General features: G+C 39.3%; 1 protein-coding gene across 1 annotated transcript in view; it reads right to left on the bottom strand.

Annotated features, from left to right (window-relative positions):
• EFHC1 (EF-hand domain containing 1) overlaps positions 1–21,885 on the bottom strand; it is a 73,302-nt gene that overhangs the window by 24,669 nt on the left and 26,748 nt on the right. The window contains exons 5-6 of the mRNA XM_036249355.1: positions 21,323–21,515; positions 11,004–11,224 (exon numbers count right to left, since the gene is read on the bottom strand). Coding sequence (XP_036105248.1) covers positions 11,004–11,224; positions 21,323–21,515 — 414 coding nt within the window. The remainder of the gene's footprint in view (positions 1–11,003; positions 11,225–21,322; positions 21,516–21,885) is intronic.

Genomic DNA, 21,885 nt, shown 5'->3' with positions numbered 1-21,885 from the left:
ACTGTACTGAAAATGGTAGGCAGCTCTAACAGCGATTTCTGTGTATTTAAACATTTCTAAACATAAACCAGGTACAGTAAAATATGATATAGAAGATAAAAGTGGTTCACCTGTATACGGCACAGGCCAAGAGTGGGGCTCGCAGGACTGTGAGCTGCTCTGAGCGCGTCAGCGAGGGAGTGGGGAGTGACGTGAGGCCCAGCACAGGACTGTGCGGTACTGAAGCCTGGACAAACTCTACGCTTAGACAGCACTGCCGTGCCAAGAAAATATTTTTCTTCCATAGTAAATTAATTTTAACTTATTATCATGTTTTTACTTTATAAACTTTTGAATTAAAAAAAATTTCCACTCTTGTAAAAACACTTAGCTTAAAACACAAACACGTTGTACAGCTGTACAAAAATGTTTTTCTTTATATCCTTATTTTATAAGCTTTTTCTATTTTTAATTTTTTTCTTTTAAAAAAACATAGTTTTTTCTTTATTGATTTTAGAGAGAGGAAGAAAGAGAGAGAAAGAGATAGAAACATCAATGAGGGAGAACATCAACTGGCCGCCTCCTGCATGCCCCCCACTGGGGATTTGGCCCACAACCTGGGCATGTGTCCTGACCGGGAACCAATCCGGTAACCTCTTGGAACATGGGTCGATGCTCAACCACTGAGCCACACTGGCTGAGCTCACAACTTTAGAATTTTTTGTTTGTTGGTTCCTGTTGTTAAAAACTAAGTCACAGGAGAGAGGGAAATGGCGGCAAAGTGAATGGAGCTACACAGACCATCTCCCAGGACCAAACTGGATTTACAACGAAAATAAAGGCAAAACGTCAGGAAGGGGCAACCGAAAGACACCTTGGAGGAACACATAACCAGGGACACCGACTCAATCCTGGTAGGCTTGCGAGGACGTGAGAGGGGGCCGGGAGCCCATGGTCCGCAGCGGCCTGGGCAGGGACCAGGGAACTCGACGGGAAGTTGCTGCTGCCGCCTCCGCTGTGACCCCGCCTGAGTCCTGCGAACTCTGTTGCCTGCTAAGCCCTTGGTGCCGCACGGACTGGCTGGGACCAGGGGACTCATCGGGACGCTGCTACCAAGGCTGAGTCCCGCAAACTCTGCGTGCTAAGCCCTCGGCTGGTGCCACATGGACTCGCAGGGACCAGGGGACTCTGCTGGAAGCTGCTGCCACCTCTGCAGTGTCCTGCTACCGTGGCTCAGTCCTGGGGTTTCTGCTAAGTGCAACGCCCTCGGCTGGAGCCACAGCTGGGGCCGCCCTCGGCTGGAAGCAGCGAACTCGGGTTAAAAGTCCCAGGCAGCTCCACAACGCAGAGTCAGGACAGAGGCTAAATTGGCAGCAGCCACTCACCTTGGGCTCTGGCAGAGGGAAGGCAGACTGGACTGGAACTGTGTGGGTACACTCGGGTTTTGGAGGGTGCTAAGAGCTTTCGCTGAGTGCAGCCACAGCAGGACTGTGGTCATTTTACTCCTTCCCAGGGCCCTGGGGAGAGGCGGTGGCCCCTCCCTCAGAGATTCAACCCCACCTGGTGGCCATTGAAATGCTAATTGAGGCCAATTGACAACCAGCACCTGCCCCACCCTCGGGAAATCCTCTTACACTGAGCACCTGAGGGAGTTTTTCAGGCATCTCAGAAATCAAGGGTCTTCAGGTGACCTCTACTCATAGCCTCCAGGCAAAAAAAGCTAGAGGATAACTACCATTTCCTGGGCTAGCAACACTAACCAGAAAAGCTAAGAATTGAAGGTGGTGTTTAAAGTGGGTCCTCCCCAGCTCATCCAAACCCAGGACAAGGAGCCACAAACAGCAGAACACCAACACCCACAGGGAAAATTTGGCAGACTCCAAAGCCCACTGTGATAGCCAAAAGGGTGAAAAACAGAAACAAAAGCCAAATGAAAGAACAAGAGACCTCTACGGAAGATGAGATAAATGAGGTGCAGTTAAGCAAGTTAACAGAACTAGAATTTAGAGCCATGATGTTGAGGAAGCTCAACAGCATGTGTAAGGATATGAGCACCATGAGTAAAGACATAGAAATGTTGAAAATCAACCAGTTGGAGATTAAAAACCAAGAGGAAGAAATGAAGAATGACATATCAGAAATGAAAAACACATTGGAAGGTCTAAAAAGCAGAGTAGGGGAAGCTGAGGACCGGATCAGTGAATTAGAAGACAGTCTAGAAAAAAGTCAAGCAATCAGAAAACCAAAAGGAAAAAACGATTAAAAAACAGGAAGAAAGCTTAAGAGAACTGTGGGACAACTGGAAACGGAATAATATTTGCATCATAGGAATCCCTAAAGAAGAAGAAAATAAGCAAGGGTTAGAGAATATATTCAAAGAAATAGTGACAGAAAACTTCCCTAATTTGGTGAAGGAAGAAGGCATTCAAGTTCAAGAAGCACAGAGAGTCCCAAATAAGAAGAACCCCAACAGGCCCACACCAAGACACATAGAAATCAAAATGCCAAAAATGAAAGACACAGAGAGAATCCTAAAAGCAGCAAGAGATAAGCAACTGGTTACCTACAAAGGAAGCCCCATAAAGCTCTCGGCTAACTTCTCACAAGAAACACTACAGGCCAGAAGGGAATGGCATGAAGTAATCAAGGTCATGAAAAACAAGGATCTGAATCCAAGACTACTCTACCCAGCAAGGCTATCATTCAAAAATAGAAGGTCAAATAAAGAGCTTCCCAGACAAAAAAAGGCTAAGGGAATACATTAGCACCAAACCAGCACTGCAAGAAATGTTTAAAGGACTGCTGTAATTAGCAGACGAAACGGGAAGAAAAATAGAACCACACTAAACAAAAATGGCAATAAATAAGTACATATCAATAATCACCTTAAATGTAAATGGATTGAATGCTCCCATAAAAAGACACAGAGCAGCTGATTGGATAAGAAAGCATGACCCATCTATATGTTGTTTAAAAGAGACCCACCTCACAACAAAAGACTCACATAGATTGAAAGTGAAGGGATGGAAAAAAATCTTCCAAGCAAACGGAAAAGAAAAAAAAGCTGGGGTAGCAATACTCATATCTGATAAAATAGATTTCAGAATGAAGGCCATAATTAGAGACAAAGAAGGCCACTACATAATATTGAAAGGATCTATCCAACAGGAAGATATAACCTTGATAAACATATATGCACCCAATATAGGAGCACCAAAATATATTAAAAAACTTCTGGAGGACTTCAAAGGAGAAATCGATAGCAATACAATCATAGCAGGGGACTTCAACACCCCGCTGACATCACTGGATAGATCCTCTAGACAAAAAATTAGCAAGGAAACAGAGACTCTAAATGAAGCACTAGACCAAATGGATTTAATAGATATCTACAGAGAGTGACACCTCAAACTACAGAATTCACTTTCTTCTCAAGTGCACATGGGACATTCTCAAAGACAGACCACATGTTAGGGCACAAACTAAGTCTCTACAAGTTCAAGAAGATTGAAATTATATCAAGCATCTTCTCAGATCACAATGGCATGAAACTAGAAATCAATTGCAACAAGAACATGCAAAGACATTTGAACACGTGGAGGCTAAATAGCATGTTATTAAACAATGAATGGGTCACCAAGGAGATCAAGGAAGAAATTAAAAACTTCCTGGAAACCAATGAAAATGAACACACAACAACACAAAATCTATGGGATGCAGCGAAAGCAGTTCTGAGAGGGAAGTTCATAGCACTACAGGCCTACCTCAAAAAAGAAGAGAAATCTCTAATTGACTGTCTAACCTGACAACTTAAAGAATTAGAAAGCAAACAAAAAGAAAACCCCACAGCAAGTAGAAGGAAGGAAATAGTAAAGATCAGAGCAGAAATAAATGACATAGAGACCAAAAAAACAATTCAAAGGATCAATGAAACAAAGAGCTGGTTTTTCGAAAAAATAAACAAGATTGATGGACCCTTAGCTAGACTCACCAAGAAACAAAGAGAGAGAACCCAAATACACAGAATCAGAAATGAAAGAGGAGAGATAACAACTGACACCACAGAAATACAAAAGATCGTTAACAACTACTATGAACAATTATATGGCAACAAATTCGACAATCTAAGCAAAATGGACACATTTCTAGAAACACAGTCTGCCAAAACTGGATCAGGAAGAGATAGAAAACTTGAACAGACCAATAACAACAGAAGAAAATGAAGATGTAATCAAGACTCTCCCAGCAAACAAAAGCCCAGGCCCTGATGGCTTCACGGGGGAGTTTTACCGAACATTCAAAGAAGAACTAATACCCATTCTCCTCAAACTATTTCAAAAAATTCAAGAAGGAAGACTTCCAAACTCGTTTTATAAAGCCAGCATAATTCTAATTCCAAAACCAGAAAAAGACACAACAAGGAAAGAAACTACAGGCCAATATCCCTATGAACATGGATGCCAAAATCGTGAACAAAATACTAGCAAATTGGCTCCAGCAATACACCAAAAAAATTATCCACCATGACCAAGTGGGATTCATCCCAGGGATGCAAGGCTGGTACAATATTCGCAAATCCATAAATGTGATACACCACATAAATAAAATGAAGAAGAAAAACCACATGATAATATAAATAGATGCTAAAAGACCTTCGACAAAATCCAGCATCCATTTCTGATAAAAACGCTCAGCAGTGTGGGAATAGAGGGATCATATCTAGACATAATAAAGGCCATATATGAGAGACCTACAGCCAACATCATACTCAAAGGGCAAAAACTAAAAGAACAGGAACAAGGCAAGGATGCCCACTTTTGCCACTCCTACTTAACATAGTACTGGAAGTCTTAGCCACAGCAATCAGACAGGAAGAAAAAATAAAAGGGATCCAAATTGGAAAGGAGGAAGTGAAATTGTCATTATTTGCAGATGACATGATACTATACATAGAAAACCCCAAAGACTCCATCAAAAGTTTACTAGACTTAATAAATGAATTTGGCAAAGTAACAGGATACAAAATTAATGTCAAGAAATCAATGGCATTCTTATACACCAATGATGAACTCACAGAAAAAGAAACTAAGAAAACAATCCCATTTACCATTGCGGCAAAAAAATTAAGATACCTAGGAATAAACTTAACCAAATAAAGAACTTATTCGCAGAAAACTACAAGTCATTGAAAAAAGAAATAGAGGAAGATATAAAAAAGTGGAAGCACATACCCTGTTCATGAATTGGGAGAATTAACATCATTAAAATGTCCATATTACCCAAAGCAATCTATAGATTCAATGCAATCCCCATCAAAATCCCAACGGCAAACTTCACAGAATTAGGACAATTACTTCAAAAGTTCATATGGAACCAAAAAAGGCCTCGAATAGCCACGGCAATCTTGAAAAGGAAGAACAAAGTTGGAGGGATCACAATACCAGATTTCAGGTTATACTACAAAGCCACTGTAATCAAAACAGCCTGGTACTGGCACAAGAACAGGTATATAGACCAATGGAACAGAACAGAGAACCCAGAAATGGACCCAAGGCAATATGCTCAATTAATATTTGACAAAGGTGGCAAGAGCATACAGTGGAGTAAGGACAGCCTCTTTAATACATGGTGCTGGGAAAATTGGACAGCTACATGCAGAAAAATGAAACTAGACCATCAACTTACACCCTACACGAGAATAAACTCAAAATGGATAAAAGACTTAAATGTGACTCATGAATCCATAAAAATCCTAGAAGAGACTGTAGGCAACAAAATTTCAGAATCATACGGAGCAGAATTTTTACTGACACCTCACCTAAGGCAATAGAAACAAAGGAGAAAATGAACACATGGGACTACGTCAAACTCAAAAGCTTCTGCACGGCGAAAGATACAATCATCAAAACGGAAAGGCTACCCACTGTATGGGAGAGCATAATTGCCAATGATATATCAGATAAGGGGTTAATTTCCAATACATATAGAGTGCTCATACAACTCCACAAAAGGAAGACAAAGAATCCAATTAAAAAATGGGCACAGGAACTAAATAGACACCTCTCCAAACAGGACATACAAATGGCTAAGAAACATATGAAGAAATGCTCAACATCACTAATCATCAGAGAGTTGCAAATTAAAACAACAACGAGGTATCACCTCACACCTGTCAGAATGGCTGCCATCAACAAATCATCAAACAACAAGTGTTGGTGAGGGTGTGGAGAAAAGGGGACTGTAGTGCACTGTTGGTGGGAATACAGACTGGTGCAGCCACTATGGAAAACAATATGGTGTTACCTCAAAAAATTAAAAATTGAACTTCCATTTGACCCAGTGATCCCACTTCTAGAAATATACCCTAAGAAGCCTAAAACACCAATCAGAAAAAATATATGTACCCCCATGTTTGTAGCAGCACTATTTACAATCGCTAAGATCTGGAAACAGCCCAAGTGTCCATCAGTAGACGAATGGATAAAAAAGCTGTGGTACATATACACAATGGAGTACTACACAGCTGTACGAAAGAAAGATCTCTTATCCTTTGAGACTACATGGAGGGACCTTGAAAGTATCATCCTAAGTGAAACAAGCCAAACAGAGAAAGACAAGTTTCATATAATCTCACTTATTTGTGGAATATAATGAACATAACAGTCTGAGGTATGGGGTTGTCCCAGAGATGCGGAAATGGGGTACAGACTGATAATCCCCTAAAGAGGGGAGTGGTGGGGGAGAGATAAACCACAGAACTTATATGCATGTATGCATGAACAGTGGACATGGACAACCAACTGGGGAAAGGGTATCGAGGGAGGGGGAGGGGGGAATCAGTGAGGGGAAAAGGAGAAACATCTGTAACAATAATTAATTTAAAAAATTAAAATAAATTAAAATAAATAAATAAATGTCTTACACAAGATTTAAAACAAAAACAAAAACAAAACAAACAAACAAACAAAAACTAAGTCACAACCACCCACATTAGGCCTACCCCAGGTATGGACCCAGATATCTGTCTTCCACTCCACATCTGGTCCCACTGGAAGGTCTTCAGGGACAGTAACAAGATGGAGCTGTCATCTGCTGTGATAACAATGCCCTTTTCTGGAAAACCTCCCGCAGGATCTGCCTGAGGCTCTTCTTGAGAAATATTTCAGAAATATGTCCATGCTGGTTTGCTTGGTTTGTTTCTTTTTTGGATAATAGATTTGCCTATAAACAGATAATGCATCATGAACATTCCTCTCTATTAATAAAAGCTTTTTGGTATTGGGGGTCTATGTTTTTAGGAGCATGTTGAGGTCTGCAAAAGCTTCTGCTAAAACCTTCACTGTGGATTTTCTGGGGGGTTCTTCTTTTTCCTCTCCTGCAGTTTCCTTTTCTCTGGCCTCTTCTTCACCTGTGCCTTCCAGTTCCAGTCCCAGCAACTCTTCATTAGTGAGTTCCTCAGGATCCAGCTCTAGAAGCTCCGCGGTGTCATCCTCATCCACACCTGGGTTAAGACCATTTGCCATCTCAACCACAGCCTTATTGATTTTTGCAACCTCCTCATCCTTGATAAATACTTTGAAGTTATGGATGAATCTCTTGAGCATTTTCTTCTAAGTGCCATTCATACCGTCCTTGGTAACATCACCCCAAGTTCCAGCAAGGGTCGTGATGCAGTCATGGACGCTGTAATCCCTCCAGAACTGCATCAGTGTCTTCTCAGTTACAGCAATAGCCTGCGCAAAGGTTCTCCTCAGGTACTAGGCCTTAAAAGCTGCTTTAACTCCTTGATCCATTGGTTGCATCAAAAAGAGGATTTCAGAGTGAGAAACACCACTTGGATATTGGGATGAAGGTTACCAATAAAAGGAGGATGTCCAGGAACATTATCAACAATAAGCAAAATAATGAAAAATATATTCTTCTTTACACAATTCTTCTCCATTTTGCTGGTGTAGCAATTCGGGAGGGCCTCTCGGAAGAGCAGCCGGGTCTTCCTGACTTCTAGCTGCTCCTGTGGTACACTGGCCGCGTCTGCTTATCATATGCCCGAAGGCCTCTGTGCCAGATCAAAGGGGTTTCAGTTTATAGCTGCCCCCAAGCAAGACTATTATCCTGTCCTTAAAAGCCTCGAAATTTGGCATTGACTTGGCCTCCTTATGAATGAAAGTCCTTTCAGGCATTTTCTCCCAGAATAAAGTAGTTTAATCCATGTTGAATATTTGCTCTGGCAGGTAATTTTCCTCCCCAATCTGCTTATCTAGAGTTTCAAAAAATTTTCAGCTGCCTTCACATCAGCACTTGCAGAATCACCATTCACATCCACATTATGTAATGGATAACAATACTTAAATCTAATCAAACCTAGAACTAGCAGTAAATTCATATCATAGCTGGGACCAGCCTTTTCTTTCGTCACAGAAAAATCTTTTGCTGTGGCTGTGATCCTCTTGGTGCTGAGAAGGATACACTTCTGTGTATGCTCATTAATCCAGGTCATTAGCAGTTTCTTCACATCTAATGTGGGCCCTTCTGCAAATTGCATTAGTTCTGTTGCCTTTGCTCTTGCTCTTCAAGGGTGTAGTGATGGTGGGACGGGACATGCCTGGCTGGAGAGCTGTCACCATCCCTGATTTTCTACCTTCGTAGTCTTTAATCGTTTTTAGTTTTGTTTCCAGATCAGTCACTGGCAACATTAACAGTGGATTTGTATGCTTAGGGGCCATGATGAATAAAACAACACAAGATTAAATAATTCACAAGAGAAAACAATGCAGTCGAGAGATGCAGTAAACACACAATGTACCGGGCTGCTGCTGGCATAACACTGTTTTACAACAGACTTTTTTAAAGTAGGTAGAGCAAGTACATTATAAAATGATGATAAACAGTACAGTACAGTGAATACATACACCAATGTCACAGTCGTTTGCTATCATTATCAAGGATGTGCTGTAATTTTATGTGACCGGCTGTGTAGGTTTGTTGACACCAGCGGCACCACAAACACGTGAGTAATGTGTAGTGCTGGGACATCATAATGACATAACGATTACACTGTCACTAAGGGATAGGTTTTTTTCACCGTTATAATCTTACGGGACCACCATTGTATGAGTGGTCCATCGTCGACCCAAATGTCATCAGGTGGCATGTGACTGTATTATTACCACCAAACTTGCTTCCCGGAGTTTTATCACCCCTGGGAACTCAGAGCATACCCAACTCCAAATTCTTCTTTGTAATTGTTTTAATGAAATGTTGGTTCTAGGTTTGCCTAAGACATCACTTGTCTTTTGGGGTAGCAAATATATACGTCACAGGCAATCTTCTTCAGTCTAGTTCAAGACACATACTCAACACATCTGTCCTATTTGCTAGCACTGTGTTAGGTGTAGGGCACAAAGATGTACAGAAGACAGTCCTTGCCCTCAAGGAATTTACAGTGTAGTAGAAAAGCTTCATACACAGATATTTTAATGTAATAGATAAGTCTAGAGGAGAGAGGCACAGAGCACCCCAGGACCACAGAAGAGATGGCCAGCCCTGCCGGGAGCTTCAGAGAAGTCCTCTTGGAAGAGAGAAAGCCTACACTGAGGCCTGAAGAATAAGAAAGAGCCACGTGAAGAAAATGGTGGAAAAATGGTTTCAGCAAAGTGGAAGCACCAGCCACAGTCCAGGGCAGTCCAACAGAACATGGACCTGCAGAACCACACCCAATTCAGTGCACGAGGCTAAGGGCACATGGATAGGCAGCAGATGGGGAGGAGGCTGGGGCCAGGGCCAGAGAACTCAGCAATTCCATCCTATGTATGTCTCTCTTTTGAAAAGAAAACGCCCAGTAACATTATTTTATACACACAATGGCAACATAGAGATGAGCCACAGGTATTAACACTCTCCCTCATACCCAGGCAACAGACAAAGAGGTTGTATGAGTCGTTCCCGACCCAAAGCATAAAAATATCGGTGCTTTCAGTCCATGATACCGTGTACCTTAATACTTCAGGTACTTCTTGAATTTGCTGTATAATGCGCAATTTTTAAAATATGCAGTTCTCACCTGAAACTAAAATATATGGCTGAGCCGCCATGCTGAAGGCTCAGGTTTATCAGTTTATTATTTCAGTGCATTAAAAGTGCCATGAACTCACTCTCAGATTAGAGTGGACTTCTGTGGTGCTCAGAACTGAATTTTGTGGCTCAGTGTGACTCTAAGGAAAGCTATGTTGCAATGAAAGAAAGTCATCTTCCAACATTTTCAATCTGTTTTTGCTTTGCTGTCAACCAGTTTTTAAGGGAAAGGCTTTGATAAACAGGAATAAACAATGAAATGCCCTAAGGGTATAGAATATTAAAGGACGTCTTTTAAAAAATCTAAATGAAAAAAAGATTATAAAAGTAATACAAGGCTTGGTATAAAAGGAGATATTAAAACCACACAGATTTTCTGGGTCAAGAAATATGTAATGTTTTATTTTGAAATAAATAAAATGATGACAAACTGCCATTCACAAAGGATTCTCTTATTGGTTCTCCTATTAACAGTATATGAAAATGCCCATTTCTTATTATGCTAAGTGAAATAAGCCAGTCAGAGAAAGACAAGTATTACACATGGAATGTGATGAACAAAAGAGATCCGGTGACATGGAAGCAGGGAACAGGCTGCAGAATCTCAGAGGGAAGGGGAGAGGGGGTGGGAAGAGATGAGCCAAAGAACTGACGTGCATATAAGCACTATCCATGGACACAGACAATAGTGCAGTGAAGGCCTGGGGCTGTGGGGTGGGGGGTGGGGGGTCAATGAGGGAAAAGGGAGATAGCTGTAATACTTGCAACAATAAGATAAACAAAAAAACTGAAAATGCCCATTTATTTAAGCCAGGGCAAACATCAGCTACCGTGAATCTTTTAAAATCAAATAGATCTGCCCTGGCCTTTGCGAGTCCCCCCCCCCCCCCTTTTCTTAAACATTTACATGAAAAGATTAATTCTCTCACTACTCAGAACTAGTGCTTCATTACCTGTTTTATACGAGGTGGTTCCTTCTTGCCCACATCAATACGGGGCAAATCAGAGATTCCGAACTTTTCTTTGTAGTACCGTCGAGTAAATGGATCACAGTCATAAATGAAGAAGGTTCTCCCAAGGATAGTGAGTGGCTTCCCAACGATGAAGTCTTTGGCAGTATACCATTCCGACACCTCTTGATCGGAGATTTCCAGCACACACTGAGGGAAGTTCTCTAATACAGGCAGCAGGGAGAGAGGGCAGAAGGAACAATGAGGCTGGGACACACCACAGCAGGGCATTCTTGAGGACCTTCGCTCCGGTCAAAGGTCAGGGCCCCCTCTACATTCCCAGAAGAACACAAGGCTGTGTAGTTCCATCTGTGACAGGACACATAAATATCATCCCAGAGGGCTTCTGTAAAATTCCTCTCCGATGTTCAGCTCCAATGGTCACTACAGATCACTAATCCTAGCAGAATAAATATTCAGAAGAAATCATCACTGGGGGAAAGAATAAATGTCCTTGTATAGAGTATTAGATCTAGGAGGAATCCAAGTCATTTGGTTCAATCTCCCATCCATTTATTCCTTCATCCAAAAAACTATTAGTGAACACACATATCATGTACTAGGTACACTACTAAATACTGAGATTGTAACAATTAACAATATAAATAACACTCCTGCCTTGATGAAGAAAACATTCTGTTGGGGGTAACAGATATTAACAATTACACAAATAATGGCTTCATCTCCATTCGATCACTGCTATCAGGAGTCTGACCTGGCAGGAGGCCAGGATAGTCAGCAAAATGATCACAGTAATCCCTACATCTGGGGAATGAATCAACACATTTTTTAAAATGTAAAATCAACCCTGTATTTTTAGAATAAATCACATTTTGTTGAACCAAGTGTTAGAAACCATAAGATAGTCAATTCTGGTAATGTGCCACGTGGTATAGCTTTAGCCACAAAGCTTGGCCTCAAACTCTGGTCTCAGGGGGCATGAGATGTAGGCTGGTACTCTCCAGTTAATTGCTAAGATGGGAAACAGAAAAGGAGTCTAAGGTTCTGCTATATCACACAGAAAGGTATGAACTCCAGCTCTCCATCATGCTAAAGAGGGGCTGGTATTCTCTCAGACATGCATCTTGAAGGCCCCTCCTCCCAGTGTCTGGTGCCTAACCCTACTAGGTCCCTGTGAGCTACCCCACCAAGTGATGGGCAACAGGGGACACAGCTCATAACCCCCTGACTTTCTCTCAGTAAAAAATGTTCCAAGAGATCTGGGGTGTGTGTGGTCCAGCCATTTGTCTCGGTTTGCTCAACAATTACCTTTTTCACCTAATGGTGGACTTCACTTACCAATATGACGTTTAGGATATTGCATGAGTGAGACTGTAGTACTTTTGTCTCACAGTGTCTTTAGTTTTATTGGTCTTTTTATTTTTTATTTTTTATTTATTTTTTTTATCCTCACCCGAGGACATTTTTCCATTTTTTGTTCAGGTAGAGTGGGAGGGAGAGAGAGGAACAGAGAGAGAGAGAGAAACATCGATGTGAAAGGACACATCGAGTGGCTGCCACCCGCACAACCGACCAGGGCCGGGGACAAACTGCAACTGAGGCACGTGCCCTTAGCAGGAACCGAACCCGGGTCTCTCAGGACCGCAGGCCGACGCTCTAACCGCTGAGCCAAACCGGCCAGGGCTTATTGGTCTTTTTAAATGAATGAATTAAGTTCTTTTTCTTTTCTAGGAAAGAGTTTGTATTAAGCTTGAAATGATATGTTCTTTAAATACTTGGCAAAACTGAAAACTTATCAGGACCTCGTGTTTTATTTTGGGGAAAATTTTAACGAATTCTATTTGTTTAATGTTAAAGACATTTGACAGATAAATTTTCAGTTTTTATTTCTTCTTGAACAAGTTAAATTTTTCTAAAAATTAGCTCACTTCATCTAAGTTTTCAAATGTATGACATAAAGTTGTTGGTATTACTCTGTTATTTTCTGTTTAATTCCTATTGCCTCCTCTTTTATTTTTAATATTGTGTCTATGTCTTTCTTTTTTCCCTTGATAAATTTTGTCACTGGTTTGCCATTTTGTTAGTCCTTTTTTTTAAAATCCTCTCCCGAGAACATTTTTGCATTTATCTTCAGATAGAGCAGGAGGGAGAAAGGAAAGGAGAGAGAAAGAGAAACATCTATTTGGGAGAGACACATCGACTGGTTGCCACCCACACGACCCCAACCAGGGCCAGGGACAAACTACAACTGAGGTATGTGCCTTCAGTGGTAACTGAACCCAGGACTCTCTGGTCCACAGGTTGACGCTCTTTATTAGTCCTTTTATTTTTTTATTATTTTATTTTGTTACACATGTTTCTCCCTTTTTTCCCCATTGACACCCTCCTCCCCATCCCCGCCACCCCGTTCCCGGCTTTGTTGTCCATGTCCATCGGTTATGCATACATGCATATAAGTTCTGTGGTTTATCTCTTCCCTTCCCTCACCACCCCCTCTTTTGAGGGTTGTCAGTCTGTACCCTATTTCTACATCACTGGGTCTACCCTATTATATTCCACAAATAAGTGAGATCTCATGTGGTATTTGTCTTTTTCTGCTTGGCTTGTTTCGCTTAGGATGATACTTTCCAGGTCCCTCCATGTAGTCGCAAAAGATAAGAGATCTTTCTTTCGTATAGCTGCATAATACTCCATTGTGTATATGTACCACTGCTTTTTTATCCATTCATCCACTGATGGACACTTGGGCTGTTTCCAGATCTTAGCTATTGTAAATAGTGCTGCTAAGAACATGGGGGTACATATATTCTTTCTGATTGGTGTTTCAGGCTTCGTAGGGTATATTCCTAAAAGTGGGATCACTGAGTCAAATGGCAATTCAATTTTTAATTTTTTGAGGAAACACCATAGTGTTTTCCATAGTGGCTGCACCAGTCTGCATTCCCACCAGCAGTGTACTAGAGTCCCCTTTTCTCCACACCCTCACCAACACTTGTTGTTTGATGATTTGTTGATGGCGGCCATTCTGACAGGTGTGAGGTGATACCTCATTGTTGTTTTAATTTGCATCTCTCTGATGATTAGTGATGTTGAGCATTTCTTCATATGTCTCTTGGCCATTTGTATGTCCTGTTTGGAGAGGTATCTATTTAGCTCCTCTGCCCATTTTTTAATTGGGTTCTTTGTCTTCCTTTTGTTGAGTTGTATGAGCACTCTATATATTTTGGAAATTAACCCCTTTATCTGATATATCATTGGCAATGATGCTCTCCCATACAGTGGGTTGCCTTTCCATTTTGGTGGTTGTTTCTTTTGCTGTGCAGAAGCTTTTGAGTTTGATGTAGTCCCATGTGTTCATTTTCTCCTTTGTTTCTGTTGCCTTAAGTGATGTATCAGTGTAAATTCTGCTGCGTATGATGTCTGAAATTTTGTTGCCTATAGTTTCTTCTAGGATTTTTATGGATTCATGGGTCACATTTAAGTCTTTTAACCATTTTGAGTTTATTCTTATGTATGGTGTAAGTTGATGATCTAGTTTAATTTTTCTGCATGTAGCTGTCCAATTTTCCCAACACCATTTATTAAAGAGGCTTTCTTTACTCCACTATATGCTCTTGCCTCCTTCGTCAAATATTAATTGAGCATAATGTCTTGGGCCCATTTGCGGGTTCTCTGTTTTGTTCCACTGATCTATATGCCTGTTCTTCTGCCAGTACCAGGCTGTTTTGATTACAGTGGCTTTGTAGTATAACCTGATATCTGGTATTGTGATCCCACCTAGTTTGTCCTTCTTTTTCAAGATTGCTGTGGCTATTCAGGGTCTTTTTTGGTTCCATATGAACTTTTGAAGTATTTGTTCTAGTTCTGTGAAATATGTCGTTGGTATTTTGATGGGGATTGCATTGACTCTATAGATTGCTTTGGGTAATATGGACATTCTAATGATGTTAATTCTTCCAATCCATGAATAAGGTATGTGCTTCTACTTTTTTATATCTTCCTCTATTTCTTTTTTCAATATCCTGTAGTTTTCTGCAAATAGGTCCTTTACTTCTTTGGTTAAGTTTATTCCTAGATATCTTCATTTTTTTGCCACAATGGTAAATGGGATTGTTTTTTCAGGTTCTCTTTCTGTGAGTTCATCATTGGTGTATAAGAATGTCATCAATTTCTTGACGTTAATTTTGTATCCTGCTACTTTGCCAAATTCATTTAGTAAGTCTAGTAGATTTTTGATGGAGTCTTTAGAATTTTCTATGTATACTATCATGTCATCTGCAAATAATGACAGTTTCACTTCCTCCTTTCCAATTTGGATGCCTTTTATTTTTTCTTCATGTCTGATTGCTGTGGCTAAGACTTCTAGTACTATGTTAAATAAGAGTGGTGAAAGTGGGTATCCGTCTTGTTCCTTTTCTTCAGGGAAATGCTTTTAGTTTCTGTCCACTGAGTTTGATGTTGGCTGTAGGTCTTTAATATATGGCTTTTATTATGTTGAGATATGATCCCTCTATTCCCAGATTGCTGAGCGTTTTTATCAGAAATGGGTGCTGGATTTTGTCGAAGGCTTTTTCAGCATCCATTGATGTGATCATGTGGTTTTTATTCTTCATTTTATTTATGTGGTATATCACATTTATTGATTTGTGAATATTGTACCAGCCTTGCATCCCCACTTGGTCATAGTGAATAATTGTTTTGATGTATTGCTGGATCTGTTTTGCTAGTATTTTGTTCAGGATTTTGGCATCTATGTTCATCAGGGATATTGGCCTGTAGTTTTCTTTCTTTGTAGTGTCTTTTTCTGGTTTTGGAATTAGAATTATGCTAGCCTCATAAAACTAGTTTGGAAGTCTTTCTTCTTGAATTTTTTGAAATAGTTTGAGGAGAATGGGTGTTAGTTCTTCTTTGAATGTTCGGTATAGCTCCCCTGGGAAGCCATCTGGGCCTGGGCTTTTGTTTGCTGGGAGAGTCTTAATTACCTCTTCAATTTCCTTAGTTGTTATTGGTCTGTTCAACACAAAATCTATGGGATGCAGCTGTTCAAGTTTTCTCTCTCTTCCCTGTCCAGTTTTGGGAGACTGTGTGTTTCTAGAAATTTGTCCATTTCGATTAGATTGTTGAATTTGTTACCATATAATTGTTCATAGTAGTTGTTAACGATCTTTTGTATTTGTGTGATGTCAGTTGTTACTTCTCCTCTTTCATTTCTGATTTTGTGTATTTGGGTTCTCTCTCTTTGTTTCTTGGTGAGTCTAGCTAAGGGTCCATCAATCTTGTTTATCTTTTCAAAAAGCCAGCTCTTTGTTTCATTGATCCTTTGAATTGTTTTTTTGGTCTCCATGTCATTTATTTCTGCTCTGATCTTTACTATTTCCTTCCTTCTACTGGCTCTGGGATTTTCTTTTTGTTTGCTTTCGAATTCTTTAAGTTGTGAGGTTAGATAGTCTATTAGAAATTTTTCTTGTTTCTTAAGGTAGGCCTATAGTGCTATAAACTTCCCTCTCAGAACTGCTTTCGCTGCATCCCATAGATTTTGTGTTGTTGTGTGTTCATTTTCATTGGTTTCCAGGAAGTTTTTAATTTTTTTCTTGATATCCTTGGTAACCCATTCATTGTTTAATAACATGCTATTTAGCCTCCACGTGTTCAAATGTCTTTGCATGTTCTTGTTGCAATTGATTTCTAGATTCATGCCATTGTAATATGAGAAGATGCTTGATATGATTTCAGTCTTCTTGAACTTGTAGAGACTTAGTTTGTGTTTTATTAGTCCTTTTAAAGATACAACTTTGACTTGACAAATCTGTCACATTTGTTTTCAATTTCATTATTTTCAGGCTCTTATTTCATTATTTCCTCCATTTTAATTCCTTTAGATTCATTCTGTCATTTGTAGTCTAACTTTTTAAGAATGACTACCTTATTTTTTAGACTTTCTTCTTTCTTAAATAAACATTTAAGGCTATGAGTCTTCTTCCAGTTTATTTAGATACACTTTTGATGTATCTAAAAAATCTGAGGTCATTTTTGCTATCAATCAGTTCTAAGTATTTTCTGATAGTATTTTTTTTTTTTTACTCATGGATTATTTAAAAATGTGGTTTTCAACTTCCAAATAATGTTTTTTGTTATATTTCCAAAACTGAATTAATTTGTTTTCAAATCATAAAATATGGTATAAGATGTTCAGTCTTTAAAATTTGTTTAAAATGATCAGTTTTTCTGTTCTATTTGTACTTTCAAAAAATGGAAATTCTCCAGGTATTGATGCATATACATAGTCATTAAATCAACATTGATAATTATGTTGTTCTTATTGATCTGTCTTTTTTATCTAATAGTTATTTAAAATGTTTCAATCACTCCCACTATTTTTATGAATTTGTTCATTCTCTGCATAATAGTGCTATAAAATTTTACTTTATATATTATGAAACCATGTTATTAAATGCATACAAGTTTACAATTATTTTATTTTCCTAGTCAATACAATTCTTACAATATTCAATGATCCTCTTTATCTCTAGCCTAATGTCTGTTTGTATTATACTAATATAGTCTTATCACTTTCTTTATTTGCCTATGCATCTTTTTTTAACTTTCTGTGTCCCTATATCTCAAGTAAGTTCTTAAAATAAGTTTTTCAAAATGTGTTGTATTTTATTTTTAAAAACTTTTTTCTTTATTGATTTTAGAGAAAGAGGAAGAAAAAGGGAGAGAGATATAGAAATATTGATGAGAGAGAACATTGACTGGCCTCCTCCTGCATGCCCCCCACTGGGGATTGGGGCCACAACCTGGGCATGTGCACTGACCAGGAATCGAACCAGTGACCTCTTGGTGCATGGGTCAACGCTCAACCACTAAGCCACACAGGTTGGGCAAAATGTATTGTATTTTACAAAAAAACAGAACAAAAACAAACTCATAGATACAGACAAAGGTATGGCGGTTACCAGAGGGCAAGGGGTGGGGGAGGATGAAGGAATTAAAAGAGGTCAAATATATTGTGATGGAAGGAGACTAGACTGGGTACTGAGCACTGAAGGCAATATACAGAACATGTACAGGGATGGGCAAAAACAGGTTTACAATGTGAGTACATGAAACAGTTTATTCTTATATTATTATTTATTAATTAATTATTGTATTATTTTCCATACAAAGTGTAAACCTACTTTTGCCAACCCCTGGATTATAGAATTGTACACTTGAAACTTATAAAATGCTATTAACCAATGTTACTCCTTAAATTTAATTTAAAACATGTTTTTAAATCCTATCACCCCTCCTATGCTATTGTTGTAATATATTTTAATTCTATCTTGATATTTGTAACCCCCACGAATTCAACATTGTTACTAGTTTGCATATTCAGTGTTTATTTAGACTTATTGCACTGCCAGTTCTTTCATTTATCACTTCTTATATCTCAGATCTTACCTCTGGAATCATTTCTTCCTACCTGAAGTTCACTCAAGGATGTTCCTAGTAAGGATCTGTTGTTAGTAGAATCTGTTTTGTTTGCCTGGAGATGCATTTCACCTTCTTCTTGAAAAACAGTTTTTCCAGATATTAAATTCTCTTTTTTCTCAGCACTTTAAAAATATTATTAAACTGTGTTCTGATAACTGCTCTTGCTACTGGGAAGTTCTGTCATTCCAACTGCCATTCCATATGGGAAACTTGGTTCTTTGGGGCTACTTTTGCAATTTTTCTGAATTTGGTGTCCTTAAGTTTGACTATGATATATGTAGGCATGGACTGATATTTTTACAATTTTCTTTAGGTGTAATTGACTAATAAGCTGTACGTATGTAGAGTGTACAGTTGTGATGTTGACATATGTATTTATCCAGGAAATGGCAAGATTGAAGAATGAAAGCCAGCTATAGCATAATGAACAAACTTTCAGAGCCTAGTGCCTTGGGTTCAACAGTGGAGTGCAGAAGGCTTCTGGGGAGCCAAATACACTTCGTTTGGCATAACTCACCATATACAAATAACCTGAAATTACCTTCAACAAAAAAAAGAACTTTTAAAACGTGTAGAATCAGAACTTTTACATATTTTGACTCTATCCATAATAAAAATACAATTTTGATTTACCTACTTAAAAGAAGGCCCTGGCGAAGAGAACTTTGGAAAGATACTCCCATAATTCCCTGTTACTGTCCAACACAAACTTTCCCCAGTCACTGACTCTGGGACAGCCCACACGCCGCGCTGTTCTCACCTCCCAGCCTTTGCTCTTCTCCTAAGTGGCCCTTTCCCTGTGTTCGCTGCCTTGTCAATGTGGGCAGTCCCAGCTCTGCAGGAGCACCTTCAGTCATTCCAGCTCACGCCTGCTCTTCGGAGCTGGGTCTACATGATGCGCTCGTTATGTAATTAGAGAGTCTGCTACACTTGTGTTACTGTTTAGCAACTCTGTGTACTAATGTGGCCTGTTTCCCCAGTCACTAGAAGGGCCTTAAGGACAGGGATTCTAGGTCTGGAAGTTACATTTTCACTTTATCCTCCGCAGCACTTAGCACATGAACTAGTTCCCATAGCAGATACTTAACTCTTGTTTAACTGAATTTAATAAAAATCATTCATTCAATAAATGCTTTTGAGAGTCTATTAAACATCACCTCTTTAACATCACTGTTCTAGTTAACAGAATTCTTTCTTTAGCTGATGGAAGCTTAAGCTTTTCGATCCCGCTACTGAGTGACCAACAATAATTTTCACAAAAAGGCATGTTTCCTACCTCTTAAAAGAACCCCATACATGTGGCCACGCTGCCTCTCTCTGTAACTGATATCCATTTTGTTAAAATTTGGGAAGTTATAGAACAAGGTAATTACATATTGAAAATTTTAGATGTAGGCCACACTGATCAGGCAGAGACAAACACGGAACCTGAGAATTCAAGGAATTCTGTTTTAGTGACACCTTTTTTCATGCTACCCTGACTACATTCCCATTCTTCCTTTTAATCTACTGTAAATCTAATTTTTATTAGCTCCAGGTGACAGGAACTTCAGGCTCATTTAAGCCATCAGAAAGGCCAAAGTTAGTGCATTGGTTCTAACATCTTAGAACACTAAGAGAAAAGTTGTCCAGGAGGCTAAGTGTGTGAACATGGTAGGTACGGCCGGACCTGGTGAACTAGGTCACAGATCCAGTTGTTGCTCAGAGCACAAGCTTTGTTAGCCATTATTCTCATGTTTTCAAAACGAGAGATTTTTAATGTTAACTCTCTTCATTTAAAACGACAATGTTTACTCACTTTCATTCTTTTTGCCCAGCTCATTCTCCTCTACTTCACATGTAACCATTCTAATGTGCAGTGTTTTTATTGTGTGTCTGTTGTTTTGTGTGTATTTTACTTTATGTAAAAGTTATTGCATTATACACCTCTTTTTACTTTTTTTCTACACAGCACTATGTTTTTAAGATGCATTCATTTGCCTTCTTGTACATTTTGTTTATGACTTCTAACTACTACATATTTATCAAGGTATACCCCTTCATCACATTTTGTTTATCCACTCTCCCAGTAATAGACCTCTCCAACTCCTTACCCCAAATAACATTGTATTTTTTTAAAACACTGAGCAGGCCAAGAAATACTTGTGGATAGGGTGAATTTAGCTTTCAGACTGTCCCTTTGTTTATAATCTCTAATCTAATTCTTAAGCCACTAGGTTAATAGCAAAAGCAAGCCTACATTTCCCAGAGAGATGCTGACAGAGGCAGGTGCCACCTGCATATCATTGCTTTCTCACCCTTCAATCCATGAGGTGACTTTGTTCCAGCAAAGAAAGAGCGAGTGTTGACACAGTGGTACTGCATCTCTCTGAGTCATAGACATGCCTTTTCCAGGCTTAAGTCATCCCACATAGAAACTTCTTTCATCACATAGTTGAGGCAAGAAGCAAAATCAAGAAAGAGCACATAAGGAAAGGCAAGCTCTGTCTCTGAATGAAAACAAGCTTGTTTTAGAAATGCACTAGAAATCTGCTTCAGTCCAGAAGCCTTGCTCTCCACACTTGAATGAATCTCCCACTGCTGTTTTGGTTTTGTTTCCTGATTTGGTATCAGCCATCTCCGCCAGACCATTTCAGAGGCAAGCCTGGACCAAGGGGGCAAGCCAAGGAGAGAAACTAAGGAAAAGCGTTTTTTTTTAGTCCCTAGAAGAAAACAGCAAGAGCCTTCTAAGTGTAGAGGGGAATGACCACATTGATTAAGTAACTCCTTTGAGATTCAAAAAACAAGTTCAATTATCAGAAGATGAACCAAATCAAACATACCTGCATTCGCCACCAAAACCTTGGGCATGCGCTGGCGGTTCATCAGGAGTGGGAAGGGATCTCGCCCATTATTCCGTTCATGAACTTCTCGGATTTCGACCGTATCATCCATAAGATAGTAATGAATGATGTAGTTCCGACATTCACCAAACATGCTGTCTGTATCATCCCAGATTGCATAGAATCGAAGTACCTTTGAGAAATCCAAAGTATTGACTTAAATACGAGTTCTACAAGTAGAGAATTTAACTTAGCTACTTTGGCATTTATATATCAGACAATAAAGAAAAGAGTAGTCAGAAAGATGATGAAGCAATCTCAGATGACTTAAAAAAAAAAAAAAAAAGAAAGAAAGAAAGAAAAGAAATATTTACCAAACATACAAAAACATATTAATAGGCTTATAAATTTGTGCCAAGAAAGAATTCACTTTGATCCAAAATATTAGTCAGTGAAAGAGAAGATGAATTAAAAGAGCAATGGACCCTTTATACAGTGGTTAATGTGTGCTAATAAAGGTGCGTGTGAATGGTTTATATGTAATTAGTATAGAAAGAATTTTC

This window comes from Molossus molossus, unplaced genomic scaffold, assembly GCF_014108415.1.
Source record: "Molossus molossus isolate mMolMol1 unplaced genomic scaffold, mMolMol1.p scaffold_m16_p_8, whole genome shotgun sequence".
NCBI lineage: Eukaryota > Metazoa > Chordata > Mammalia > Chiroptera > Molossidae > Molossus > Molossus molossus.
This window is presented reverse-complemented; position numbering and strand designations above follow the sequence as displayed.